Source organism: Ranitomeya variabilis, chromosome 3 (assembly GCF_051348905.1).
Source record: "Ranitomeya variabilis isolate aRanVar5 chromosome 3, aRanVar5.hap1, whole genome shotgun sequence".
NCBI lineage: Eukaryota > Metazoa > Chordata > Amphibia > Anura > Dendrobatidae > Ranitomeya > Ranitomeya variabilis.
This window is the reverse complement of record NC_135234.1, coordinates 98,909,729-98,924,425: the sequence shown is the minus strand read 5'-3', so window position 1 is coordinate 98,924,425 and position 14,697 is coordinate 98,909,729. Positions and strand designations below refer to the sequence as shown.

Below are 14,697 nucleotides of genomic sequence, written 5' to 3'. Positions count from 1 at the left end.
GCAGGAGAAGCCTATAAGAGGATAGCAATGCATTTTTAAGTAGTCCTTGTAGTCCATCAATATCTGATCGATATGGATGTAACACCTGGTAACCTTACTGATCAGTGTTGCTGGTGGCTGCCAGATGTTCTCAGAATGAATAGATATTAGATCAAATGAATAGTGGGTGGATCCGAGTGTGGACACTATAGTTTAGATAGATCTGCTGTGTTCCGGCAGCATGCGAGAACGTACGACCATTGCCGGTAACTTCTGATCAACAGAGGTGTGTGGTGTCGCAACCCTACTTATGAGATATTGATGGCTTATCCTAACAGTAGGCCATAAATGAACAAGTAGTATCAGACATAATAAAATTGTTGATTCAATTTAAAGATATTTGCATGTGCTTATGTATTATCATGTATGGTATTAATGGGGAATCTGAGTATGGTACTTAAAGGGGTTGTCCACTTCTTGGACAACCCCATCTCAATCAGCATATTTGCCCCCAGTAAAATAACAAACAACACCTATACTTACCTCTGGTGCCGGCACTGTTCCAGTGGTATCGGCACTTGCTATCTCTGGGCTCGTGTCGCATTGTTATGTCATGCAACCTCTGTGCCTAATAAGCGCTGGCTTCACTCTCCCCGCCTCCTGACGAACCAGACATGAAGAGGAAGAGAGTGGCATGCTGATTTAGAAGGGGTTGACCAAGAAGTGGACAACCTTTTTAAAATTAAGTTCTGTAACAGAATGTCCATGTTACTGTCCACGTTTTGATAAGATGGAATCAACAGTTTTTCCATGTCTAGATATGGTAGCTAAGAACGGCTGAGGTTCTTCTCCAGCTGAGGCTATTTTTTGTGTTTCTTCTACAGAAAGCAGAAATAAAGCAATGTATCATAGCCTCACGAATGGTTTGTGTTATGTGTTTACAGGTGAAACAGATAATGGAAGAGGCTGTCACGAGGAAATTTGTTCATGAAGACAGCAGTCACATAATTGCGCTGTGTGGTAAGAAGTGAACAGCTTGAATGTCAACATTACATTATTAATCGTTTTCTTCCTAAAGAAGGGATATCCTGCATGTTATTTAACCCTTGTCTTGAGCAGTATTGTGGTTGACGTGAGAAAATGTATAATTGTTTAATGCTGTCCTGCCTTTCTTGCTTTATTCGACTTTTTACAAATATTTAAGATGTATTTCTCTAGGATCTAGAACTGGAGATCTGAACGCTTATATTTTTCCATAACCTATTTTTATTAGCTATTTTATAACAGTACATAGCAGAAAAAAAGATAAACATAAGCTTTCCGAGAAATGTACAGAACAATCTTGTGCATGACATATATATATCAGCATTTTACAGATGTCAGACAACCCCATTAGTGGCTCCGTATGAGTCATGGTAAATGTGTCCAACCAGAAGGTGCAATCTATCAGGCAAATTAACTAAAAGCAAAGAAGTATAGGCTGGAGAGAAAAGTATTGGGAAAAAGATAATGCACGAAACATAGAAGGTAAATATTAAAGAATGAAGAAAAGGAGAAAACAGGTATAAAGTGAGAAGGGGGAAATGAGGGGCACTTGAGAGTAAAGATCAGCATAAAGAACATTGGCTCCTATGGTAGTCGGCCAAGAAGAAAAATGTAGCCCTGCTTTAAAGGACCTTTCTTGATCTTTAGACATAAGTGACTCCATATGCTTGAAATGATCCATCTCCACAAACTACTCGCCAGTCTCTTGGACTGATTGCGCAGAGAGCAGTAAGGAAATGGCTTAGAAGCCATTACTTGATAATAGATAAGGCTCCGGGAAGTAGTGACTAGAGAGCAATCTGACTGGAGCCAGACCCCTGCAAGTTGATGTTTAAAGACAGTATGGTAAAAAGCCTGTAAGACTGAGGAGGTCCATCCACCGAGTACAAAGCATCATGACAACCTTTGTGTTGTAATGCCAGTATAGTGTTGATGTTTGTCCCTATGAAGGATCTTTAGGGTAACTCACTCATCTTTTCAGGATTTGTTATTAATTCTTCTTCTGCACTAGACAAGCCATTGGCACTTTTTTCCTTACAGTAGAGATTTTTTGCCAGTCTGAGTCAGGCTGATTTTTTTGTTCATGTTTCCCATGACCCTACAAATGCAGGTGTTTGGTCTGCCAACATATTTAATAATGGACCTCATAATAGACACACTGAATGGGTCGTGATGGTAGGTTGGGACAGGATTGACTCATGTTTGTGAGACTATTGGATGCCCTCAGGCGGAGACTAATTTGAGAAACGCATTCATCTAAATGTATTGAAACTATACGATCTTCTTCTCTGGGCAGGTCTCCTGAGTCACCAAGCAGGATATGGCATAACATAGTGCTGCTGGGGGCATTCAATGCCAAGAAGATATCTTTACCCACTGTAAAATTAAATGCCAAGTTGTCAAACAAGAGGCCCATCAGACCAGTCAATAGAGACAACCCCATCTTGATGACATCTTATCACTTTTATATTATAATATACCAAAGCCTAATTCACCCACAAAATTCCTTAGTCTGATGTATCCCCCTACCCCAGCTCTAAACTTTGCACTTTCATTAGCATTCTATCCCCTAATTCATGCACAGAACATCCCAACTTACCAAGGACTAGGTACCATCTTCCATGGCGACTCCCCCTATTAGAGAGAGTGTCCTTCCCATGTTATTTCCCAGGACCCTATGTGAATGATAGGTCTGTTAAGACTTTAGTCACTGGATGTTATGCCAGTTAATTGGTAGATGCAGACTGGATGACATCACTGATAACGAAAGGTAATTCAAAGAGAAAAATCATTTAAGTAATACACTATAAGTTATGTACTATCACAGGCATTGGGAATTCTTACCCTGTCCTACAAAGACCATTGAGTAACCCTACAAAGCTCTGCTAATGGTTATGATTTTTAATTAAGCAACTTCCAGAAACAAACCTTCACACATACTCTGCTGCCCCTGACCTCACCTCGTAATTCCCTTAGCAGACTCTTTGATCATGCCATCATCTCCTTCTGTTCTACCCGCTATTGCTTACCTGATACATCGCCCACTCGGGAAGGATTGAGCTGCTTTCTAATTCCCTTACCTCTTGTATCAGCCCCCATATTATTACAGCTTGTAAGCTACTATGGTCAGTTTTCATTCTTTTTACCTTTTGACTGTTTTTATGTGCTTATTCCAAAATGTTTCATTATTTAAAGCAATATAAAATGATAATACTGATACTAGGTTCATGGTAATTCAGCACCATGGACAGCTCATGGGCTGTCCATATTTAGTGATCACACATCCACAACTCATTTCTGCTCTACTTTACACATATAATACCATTTCCAAGCCTTTTGGAATAATGGTTTTGTGAAATCACAAATAAACTGGGTGGAGGATTGTATAGGACAATATTGTCCTGCCGCTGCTATCTTTCTGATCTGATTTTATAGGCGTCAAATAACTATAGTTTATCCTTGCAGCTTATTTAATTAGCAAAAGCTTTATATAAAAAAAATTTACTACTAAATTGATGATTTTTAGGGAATTTATATTAGCAATATATTGCTGATTAGATAGGAAAAAATAGCTACAATACAGCAGAAAATAAAGGTTCCCTCACTAGTATTAAAATTGCAATGATATCATTTTTTTTAATCGAGATCATAATATGAAAAAAATACATTGCCAACATTTATAACATACATGTAACACAAAAACCTGATTTAAACAAAAGGTTATTTTTCTGATTATAGCTTCCCTTTAATTACAGTAACTCAAAAGTGCCATTCTATTACCTGTGGAGATATGGATGTTTAATATGCATTTGATACCAATGATTTACTTAGACGCATGACTGGGTGACAATTGTGGCAAAGCCGTTTATTTTAATATTACAGGTAAAGTTTCTTCGATGAAAAGTGTTTTCATACTACAGTTCACGTTTCTATCATTTTAAATAAGCAACACCCTATTACTCTTTACTTAGCTGGACCATTATCCTTTTACTATATCTTAATTTGTGCATTTCTCCCTTAATTCTCCCCTGATGTCACTTGCTCAAATGTGATACAAATCCGTATTATAATAAAGGAAGATCGATGGAGATCAACAATTACAATTCTGCTACAGTAAACATGGAGATAATAGAACAATGTCTCCCAACTCAATACTCCCCGCTAGAGTATGCTAGTGTTAGTAGTGCAAATAGCCACTTCAGAGAGGAAGATGACTTATGCTCTAGCGACTACTATTGGATATAGAAATCCTAAAAGTCAATATCGAACTTTTAAAGGGAATCTGTCAGCAGGTTTTTACTATGTCATCTGAGAGCAGCATGATGTAGGCACTGAGTCCAGCTGCCACTCCAGGCTCTGTATATACAATGTCTATAGACAGTGAGCTGCTTATCACAGAAGAGGGTGGAGTCGGACCAGGAGATACAGGCTGCTGTAGTCCAGCAATGATAAGCTCCTGGTACTAAAACAATCATTGCAAGTAAAGAAAACCACAGAGCTTGATAAGAGAGGCATTGCTGAAATTTGTGTTTTAACCCTTACAGCATGCTGTCTTCAGATTACATGGCAAAAAGCTGCTGACAGATCCCCTTTAATAAGCCTTGCAACATGACTTAAATTAGGTTTATACTGACCTCTCGGCGCAATAATTTGACAGTCGATTGGTTAACTTCTGATTGGTGGTCATTTAACCCCTTCCTGACATCGGACGTACTATCCCGTCGAGGTGGGGTGGGCCCGTATGACCACCGACGGGATAGTACGTCCAGCGCGATCGGCGGCGCTCACGGGGGGAGCGCGGCCGATCGCGGCCGGGTGTCAGCTGCCTATCGCAGCTGACATCCGGCACTATGTGCCAGGAGTGGTCACGGACCGCCCACGGCACATTAACCCCCGGCACACCGCGATCAAACATGATCGTGATGTGCCGGCGGTGCAGGGAAGCATCGCGTAGGGAGGGGGCTCCCTGCGGGCTTCCCTGAGCCCCCCGCAGCAACGCGATGTGATCGCGTTGCTGCGAGGGTCTTACCTCCCTCCCTGCCTGCTCCAGACCCGGATCCAAGATGGCCGCGGATCCGGGTCCTGCAGGGAGGGAGGTGGCTTCACAGAAGCCTGCTCAGAGCAGGCACTGTGAAGCAGCCTGCACTTCTCTCAGATCGGTGATCTGTCAGAGTGCTATGCAAACTGGCAGATCACCGATCTGTATTGTCCCCCCCTGGGGCAAAGTAAAAAAGTAAAAAAAAATTTTTCCAAATGTCTAAAAAAAAAAAAAAAAAAAAAAATATTCCAAAATAATGAAAAAAAAAAAAAATATTATTCCCATAAATACATTTCTTTATCTAAATAAAAAAAACAAAACAATAAAAGTACACATATTTAGTATCGCCGCGTCCGTAACGACCCGACCTATAAAACTGGCCCACTAGTTAACCCCTTCAGTAAACACCGTAAGAAAAAAAAAAAAAAAAACGAGGCAAAAAACAACGCTTTATTATCATACCGCCGAACAAAAAGTGGAATAACAAAAAGACAGATATAAATAACCATGGTACCGCTGAAAACGTCATCTTGTCCCGCAAATAACGAGCCGCAATACAGCATGATCAGCAAAAAAATAAAAAAGTTATAGTCCTGAGAATAAAGCGATGCAAAAATAATTATTTTTCCATAAAATAGTTTTTATCGTATAAAAGCGCCAAAACATAAAAAAATAATATAAATGAGGTATCGCTGTAATCGTACTGACCCGAAGAATAAAACTGCTTTATCAATTTTACCAAACGCGGAACAGTATAAACGCCTCTCCCAAAAGAAATTCATGAATAGCTGGTTTTTGGTCATTCTGCCTCACAAAAATCGGAATAAAAAGCGATCAAAAAATGTGACGTGCCCAAAAAGTTACCAATAAAAACGTCAACTCGTCCCGCAAAAAACAAGACCTCACATGACTCTGTGGACCAAAATATGGAAAATTTATAGCTCTCAAAATGTGGTAACGCAAAAAATATTTTTTTGCAATAAAAAGCGTCTTTCAGTGTGTGACGGCTGCCAATCATAAAAATCCGCTAAAAAACTCGCTATAAAAGTAAATCAAACCCCCCTTCATCACCCCCTTAGTTAGGGAAAAATAAAAAAAATGTATTTATTTCCATTTTCCCATTAGGGTTAGGGTTAGGGCTAGGGTTGGGGCTAGGGTTAAGGCTACAGTTAGGGTTGGGGCTAAAGTTAGGGTTAGGGTTGGGGCTAAAGTTACGGTTAGGGTTTAGATTACATTTACGGTTGGGAATAGGGTTGGGATTAGGGTTAGGGGTGTGTCAGGGTTAGAGGTGTGGTTAGGGTTACTGTTGGGATTAGGGTTAGGGGTGTTTTTGGATTAGGGTTTCAGTTATAATTGGGGGGTTTCCACTGTTTCGGCACATCAGGGGCTCTCCAAACGCGACATGGCGTCCGATCTCAATTCCAGCCAATTCTGCGTTGAAAAAGTAAAACAGTGCTCCTTCCCTTCCGAGCTCTCCCGTGAGTCCAAACAGGGGTTTACCCCAACATATGGGGTATCAGCGTACTCAGGACAAATAGGACAACAACCTTTGGGGTCCAATTTCTCCTGTTACCCCTGGGAAAATACAAAACTGGGGGCTAAAAAATAATTTTTGTGGGAAAAAAAAGGATTTTTTATTTTCACGGCTCTGCGTTATAAACTGTAGTGAAACACTTGGGGGTTCAAAGTTCTTACAACACATCTAGATAAGTTCCTTGGGGGGTCTAGTTTCCAAAATGGGGTCACTTGTGCGGGGCTTCTACTGTTTAGGTACATTAGGGGCTCTGCAAACGCAATGTGACGCCTGCAGACCATTCCATCTAAGTCTGCATTCCAAATGGCGCTCCTTCACTTCCGAGCCCTTCCATGCGTCCAAACAGTGGTTCCCCCCCACATATGGGGTATCAGCGCACTCAGGACAAATTGGACAACAAATTTTGGGGTCCAATTTCTCCTGCTACCCTCGGGAAAATACAAAACTGGGGGCTAAAAAAATAATTTTTGTTTTATTTTTACGGCTCTGCATTATTAACTTCTGTGAAGCCCTTGGTGGGTCAAAGCGCTCAAAACACATCTAGATAAGTTCCTTAGGGGGTCTACTTTCCAAAATGGTGTCACTTGTGGGGGGTTTCAATGTTTACGCACATCAGGGGCTCTCCAAACGCAACATGACGTCCCATCTCAATTCCTGTCAATTTTGCATTGAAAAGTCAAACGGCGCTCCTTCCCTTCCGAGGTCTCCCATGCGCCCAAACAGTGGTTTATCCCCACATATGGGGGGTATCAGCGTACTCAGGACAAATTGTACAACAAGTTTTGGGGTCCAATTTCTTCTCTTACCCTTGGGAAAATAAAAAATTGGGGGCGAAAAATAATTTTTGTGAAAAAATATGATTTTTTATTTTTACGGTTCTGCATTATAAACTTCTGTGAAGCACTTGGTGGGTCAAAGTGCTCACCACACCTCTAGATAAGTTCCTTAGGGGGTCTACTTTCCAAAATGGTGTCACTTGTGGGGGGTTTCAATGTTTAGGCACATCAGGGGCTCCCCAAACGCAACATGGCGTCCCATCTCAATTCCAGTCAATTTTGCATTGAAAAGTCAAATGGCGCTCCTTCGCTTCCAAGCTCTGTCATGCGCCCAAACAGTGGTTTACCCCCACATATGGGGTATCGGCGTACTCAGGACAAATTGTACAACAACTTTTGGGGTCCAATTTCTTCTCTTACCCTTGGGAAAATATAAAATTGGGGGTGAAAAGATAATTTTTGTGAAAAAATATGATTTTTTATTTTTACGGTTCTGCATTATAAACTTCTGTGAAGCACTTGGTGGGTCAAAGTGCTCACCACACCTCTAGATAAGTTCCTTAGGGGGTCTACTTTCCAAAATGGTGTCACTTGTGGGGGGTTTCAATGTTTAGGCACATCAGGGGCTCCCCAAACGCAACATGGCGTCCCATCTCAATTCCAGTCAATTTTGCATTGAAAAGTCAAATGGCGCTCCTTCGCTTCCGAGCTCTGTCATGCGCCCAAACAGTGGTTTACCCCCACATATGGGGTATCGGCGTACTCAGGACAAATTGTACAACAACTTTTGGGGTCCATTTTCTCCTGTTACCCTTGGTAAAATAAAACAAATTGGAGCTGAAGTAAATTTTTTGTGAAAAAAAGTTAAATGTTCATTTTTATTTAAACATTCCAAAAATTCCTGTGAAGCACCAGAAGGGTTAATAAACTTCTTGAATATGGTTTTGAGCACCTTGAGGGGTGCAGTTTTTAGAATGGTGTCACACTTGGGTATTTTCTATCATATAGACCCCTCAAAATGACTTCAAATGAGATGTGGTCCCTAAAAAAAAATGGTGTTGTAAAAATGAGAAATTGCTGGTCAACTTTTAACCCTTATAACTCCCTAACAAAAAAAAATTTTGGTTCCAAAATTGTGCTGATGTAAAGTAGACATGTGGGAAATGTTACTTATTAAGTATTTTGTGTGACATATCTCTGTGATTTAAGGGCATAAAAATTCAAAGTTGGAAAATTGCAAAATTTTCAAAATTTTCGCCAAATTTCCATTTTTTTGCAAATAAACGCAGGTAATATCAAAGAAATTTTACCACTATCATGAAGTACAATATGTCACGAGAAAACAGTGTCAGAATCGCCAAGATCCGTTGAAGCGTTCCAGAGTTATAACCTCATAAAGGGACAGTGGTCAGAATTGTAAAAATTGGCCCGGTCATTAACGTGCAAACCACCCTTGGGGGTGAAGGGGTTAAATGCCTGTTTACACAGGCAGATCAATGTAAAAGATGTGCCTAGATTGCTCAGTGAGCATTGGCTGCCATAGTTCTTGTCAGTATAAGTCCTGTTTACACAGGTCATCGCACCACTGGGAACAGTGATATTTCATGACACACAAAAGATTATTTCACCCAATGAACAAGCATTTTGCTGTTTATAAAGCAAGATATCTGCGTTGTTAACAATGCTCATTAACAATTATCTTGCAGTGTAAATTCCCCTTTAGGATAAGAAGCCAATCTCGATGCTCCATTTGCAGACACGTGTTTCTGGGTTTTTGCCCCTCATTAGTGCAATTTCTGGAGATCTGATTTGGCTATGTGATTCCATTAGTGGTTTCATTACTGCTGTAGAAACAAAGGTTATTAACCATTGGGCAACAAATGACACTGTTACCCACTGAGTGTTGGAATCTATAATATAACGCTGGTAGCGTCACTCTGTCCGAAGCCTTTATAGACTGCGCAAGCGCCGGCGCAGTCTGGACCCCACAGAGTGATGCAGCCCAGGAGATCGCGGTATGCGTAAGCACTGAACGCATACCGCGATCTCCAACGGAGAAGCAGGGACGTGCCAGGGGGGTGAGAATGCTATATTCACCTGTCCCGTTCCAGTGTTGCTCGCTGCTCCGTCCTCCACATCCTCTGCCTGTGACGTTCAGTTCAGAGGTCGTGATGACGCGCTTAATGCGCGCCGCCCTCTGACTGAACAGTCACAGCCAGAGGACCCGGAAGACGGAGCGGCATGCATCACTGGATCAGGGCCAGGTGACTATAGCAAGTGTCGGGGGCCTGAGCTAGCGGCGACTCCGGCACCTGACCCCCACAACGCGCCGGTGTCCCCGCCTGCTCAGGCCCCCCAGCACTTGGCGCCCAGCGACGATAGGTGAGTATTTTTTTTTTTTATTGCAGCAGCATACAGGGCATATAATACTATGGAGCATCTTATGGGAGCCATAAACCTTTATGGATCAGCATACAGGGCATATACTATGGAGCATCTTATGGGGGCCATCAACCATAATGGAGCAGCATATGAGGCATATACTATGGAGCATCTTATGGGGGCCATCAACCTTTGTGGAGCAGCGTATGGGGCATATGGATGGGAGCAGCACATTACAGAACTGTGGCGCAGGATGGGAGCAGCACATGACAGAATAGGGGGCGCAGGATGGGAGCAGCACATGACAGAACTGGGGCGTAGGATGGGAGCAGTACATGACAGAATGGGGGCTCAAGATGGGAGCAGTGCATGACAGCATGGGGGCACAGGATGGGAGCAGCACATGACAGAACGAGGGGTAGGATGGGAGCAGCACATGACAGAATGGGGGCGCAGGATGGCAGCAGCACATGACAGAATTGGGGCTCAGGATGGGAGCAGCACATGACAATGGGGGCGCAGGATGGGAGCAGCACATGACAGAACGGGGGAGCAGGATGGCAGCAGCACATGACAGGATGGGGGCACAAGATAGGAGCAGTACATGGCAGGTTAAGGGCGCAGGATGGGAGCAGCACGTGACAGGATGGGGGCGCAGGATGAGAGCAGCACATGAAAGGATGGGGCGCAGGATGGGAGCAGCACATAACCAAAATGGAGGCGCAGGATGGGAGCAGCACATGACAGCATGTGGGTGCAGGATGCAAGCACTACATGACAGGATGAGGGCGCAGGATGGGAGCAGCACATGACAGCATGGGGGTGCAGGATGGGAGCACCACATGACAGCATGGGGGCGCAGGATGGGAGCACATGACAGGATGAGGGCTCAGGAAGAGAGTAGCACATGACAGGATGGGGGCGCATGATGGTAGCAGCACATGACAGGATTGGGGTGGAGTATGGGAGCACCACATGACAGGATTGGGGTACAGGATGGGAGCACGTGACAGGATGAGTGCTCAGGAAGACAGTAGCACATCACAAGATGGAGGCACACAAAACAGGATGGGGCCTGCACATGACAGGATGGGGGCGCAAGATGGTAGCAGCACATGACAAGATTAGGGCGCAGGATGGAAGCAACACATAACAGGATGGAGACTATATACCAATATAAATGCTCGCCACCCGGGCGTAGAACGGGTTCAATAGCTAGTTAAAATATAACATGCACATACTTGATCAATAAAAGCATTTGGTAAACCCTTCATACATGGTTCAATTATGAATTTAATCAAGATAATATGTTTAATCATATTCTTATTGGAGCTACATGCAAAGTAATGAATCAAACTAATAAACGTAGATTCTGTATGCAGCCTAGGGCCATGAATGACAAGGTCCACCATTGAGGGGCAGAGACACTGTGCGTGGTAAATCAGAGGGGCAGAATTCCTATTACAGTAGTCTGTCTTTTGTGAGATTCATAGTCACTACATGAAACAAGGGTACAGAGGGTAGCAGATTCCTGAGTCAGTGACAGAAATGGAAGCACTACGTGGCGAGTGTATTGTCTTCTCCCTCTGATCTCTTCCGCTTGCTAATCCGTCTTTCATATCCTAATTAATATGACTCAGGCAATGCTTTTAGCAGCACAGTACATTGTGTACCTGCATCTTAGCCTCTACGACAAAGGTCTAATCAGCATGAAAAAAAGACACAAGATGGTACTTCATAAGGGAGTGAAAAAAGACTAACGATAATTTTTTTTTTCAGACCACTTTTCAATGTGGACAATGAACAGATGTGTTCTGGTTCATTTCCTCATTACCTGTTGCAATTTTCTGGATGAATATAGAACCACAATGTTTATTTTACATTATTTTCAGGACAATACCTTCCAGGCAGATGTATTCTTGAAGTATGTGGTTTTCACATAACATGCGCTATCAGCGCTGCAATCGACGATCTAGAAAGTGACATTACGTTAGTGGGGAGTTCTGGAGCATCCCAGGGATTTGTACTACTTTATATATAAACCCTATCCTGGTATTACACTTTGTCACTTCTTATTTATATTATAAAGCCTTTTGGCTAATGTATTATTGCATTTAGAGCTAGGACTACAGGAAAATTTGGTGGCACAATATTAAGCCCTTCTCTCATCATTGTGTACTTTTACGTCACGGTGGGTGTATGGAGCAGGCTCCTGAGCTAAGCCCACACCACAAAAGGCAGATTCCAGCTGTGTTACACAGTCTGAATTTGCCTTTACCAGCAGCAACTTGAGCTAGCTCCAATCACTGCTGTGAACCAATTAAATGCTGCTGTCAGTCACTAACAAAGGCATATAAACAGTGCAGTTCTGCCTGGGCATCTATTGTGCACACCCATAAACTTTCCCCCATGACACAATCGCAGGATATCAATGTGTTGCCATTGCAGCTAAGTGCTTGCAGAGGCCCTATTTGCTTCTTAGGAGACTTTCATTAGGGCTACTGAAGTATTGTATTATATAGTACAAGAGATGAAATGATCACAGGTTCAAGTCCCCTGTCTGAATAAAAAGAAAATCCAATTCACTCCTCTTCTTTTCCACAGTTAAGAATAAAAAACATTTTATAAATGAAAAAAACAAACAAAAGCAAATTTGGTATTGCCGCGTCCATGAAAGTCCGATTTGTGAAATTATAAAATTGTTTTACCTATAAGACACCTATCCATTACTAATCATATAGTTATCTGCTAAATAAAGACACAGCCAGAATAATGTCCTTTATTAAAAATAAAACAAAACACAGTTTTCCGTTTTTATTTAAAAATAACATACACAGTTATACTCACCTAATGCGTAATTCCACTGAATCCCTCATCTCCTGTAAGAAAATAATAAAAAAAAAAAACAACAACAATATCCCTCACCTCTTCACCATTCTGTCCCACGCCGTAATCCATGTCTGGAGATAAATAGTTTTCAACCTGGATGGTGCCAAGATGCGACCATCCAGGCTGAGAACCACTGGTGAATGAGCTGCTGTGAGCGCAGCCTCAGTGACAAGAGGTTACCTCCGGTCACTGAGGCTATGTTCCCAGCCGTGCTGAACTGCGGTGACCTCAGCACCATGGGAAAAAGTCACTGACTTCATCGCAGTTCAAGCTCAGTGACTTCACCGCCGATCACGATGAGAAATTCTCACGGTGGTCTGCAGTGAAGACACTGAGCTTGAACTACGGTGACCTCATCACTGACTTTTTCCCACGGTGCTGAGGTCACAGCAGTTCAGCCTGGCTGGAAACGCAGCCTCAGTGACCAGAGGTAACTTGTTTTTTTTTTTAAATTATTTTCTTACAGGAGGCGAGTGATTCAGTGGTATTAGACGTTAGGTGAGTATAACTGTGTTTGATATTTTTAAATAAAAATGGAAAAGTTTGTTTTGTCTTATTTCTAACTAGATGGCAGCCCGATTCTAAAGAATCGGGAGTCTAGAATCCATATATACTTTATTTATTCAAATGTAAGAATAATACAATTAATAAATAATAGTAAGAAAGAACAAAAAATGGCTGCACTCACCAGCTCTTGACAATTCTTGTTATTTAAGGTACAGTTACACAGGATCCATGAACATGCTTATGAGGGGAGTGATGAAAGACATCAGACAACAACTTTGCGTGTTGTGGCAAATGCCACAACAACGGTTCTTTGCTTAAGAACAATAATGTAAATAATATGTATCAATAACTATGTATATTGGTATGTTCTTTCTTGGCACAAATTGCAGGAAGTAGTATTCTAGGCAATTATATATTAGATGGGCATTTCCTGAAGGAAATACATGGTGCTTGAACAGCGCTACCAGCTTTACAGCAGCACTTTTCACACACGGGACTGGGGGGCGCGCTTACTTTTGCACCCGGGGCCGGGGGCGCGCTTACTTTTGCACCCGGGGGCGCACTTACTTTTGCACCCGGAGGCGCACTTACTTTTGCACCCGGGGGCGCACTTACTTTTGCACCCGGGGGCGCACTTACTTTTGCACCCGGGGGCGCACTTACTTTTGCACCCGGGGGCGCACTTACTTTTGCACCCGGGGGCGCACTTACTTTTGCACCCGGGGGCGCACTTACTTTTGGGGCCGCACTTACTTTTGGTGGGCGGGGCTCCTCGGCCTCCGATTTGGTTGGTGGGGCCCCTCGTCCTCCGATTTGGTGGGTGGGGACCCTCGGCCTCCGATTTGGTGGGTGGGGACCGGCCTCCGATTTGGTGGGCGGGGACCCTCGGCCTCCGATTTGGTGGGCGGGGCCCCTCGGCCTCCGATTTGGTGGGCGGGGACCCTCGGCCTCCGATTTGGTGGGCGGGGCCCCTCGGCCTCCGATTTGGTAGGCGGGGCCCCTCGGCCTCCGATTTGGTGAGCGGGGACCCTCGGCCTCCGATTTGGTGGGCGGGGACCCTCGGCCTCCGATTTGGTGGGCGGGGACCCTCGGCCTCCGATTTGGTGGGCGGGGCCCCTCGGCCTCCGATGTGGCGGGCGGGGCCCCTCGGCCTCCGATGTGGTGGGCGGGGCCGGGCCCCTCGGCCTCCGCTTTGGTGGGCGGGGCCGCTCGGCCTTCGATTTGGTGGGTGGGGCTCCTTGGCCTCCGATTTGGTTGGCGGGGCCCCTCGGCCTCCGATTTGGTTGGCGGGGCCCCTCGGCCTCCGATTTGGTGTGTGCTCTGCCTGGGGCCACTGTGCTCTGCCTGGGGCCCCATATGCTGCCTGGGGCCCCTGTGCTCTGCCTGGGGCCCCATGTTCTGCCTGGAGCCCCTGTGCTCTGCCTGGGGCCACTGTGCTCTGCCTGGGGCCCCATATGCTGCCTGGGGCCCCTGTGCTCTGCCTGGGGCCCCATATGCTGCCTGGGGCCCCTGTGCTCTGCCTGGGGCCCCTGTGCTCTGCCTGGGGC

The 14,697-nt window shown here is 44.2% G+C and overlaps 1 protein-coding gene across 3 annotated transcripts in view; it reads left to right on the top strand.

Moving 5' to 3' along the window:
* The window catches only part of SGSM2 (small G protein signaling modulator 2), a 464,397-nt gene that overhangs the window by 156,569 nt on the left and 293,131 nt on the right, over window positions 1-14,697 (top strand). For 2 of the 3 annotated variants that reach the window (XM_077294414.1, XM_077294412.1), the window contains exon 2: window positions 924-999. The exons of the other annotated variant lie outside the window; for it this stretch is intronic. In XM_077294414.1, coding sequence (XP_077150529.1) covers window positions 924-999 — 76 coding nt within the window. The remainder of the gene's footprint in view (window positions 1-923; window positions 1,000-14,697) is intronic. 3 annotated transcript variants of the gene reach the window in all.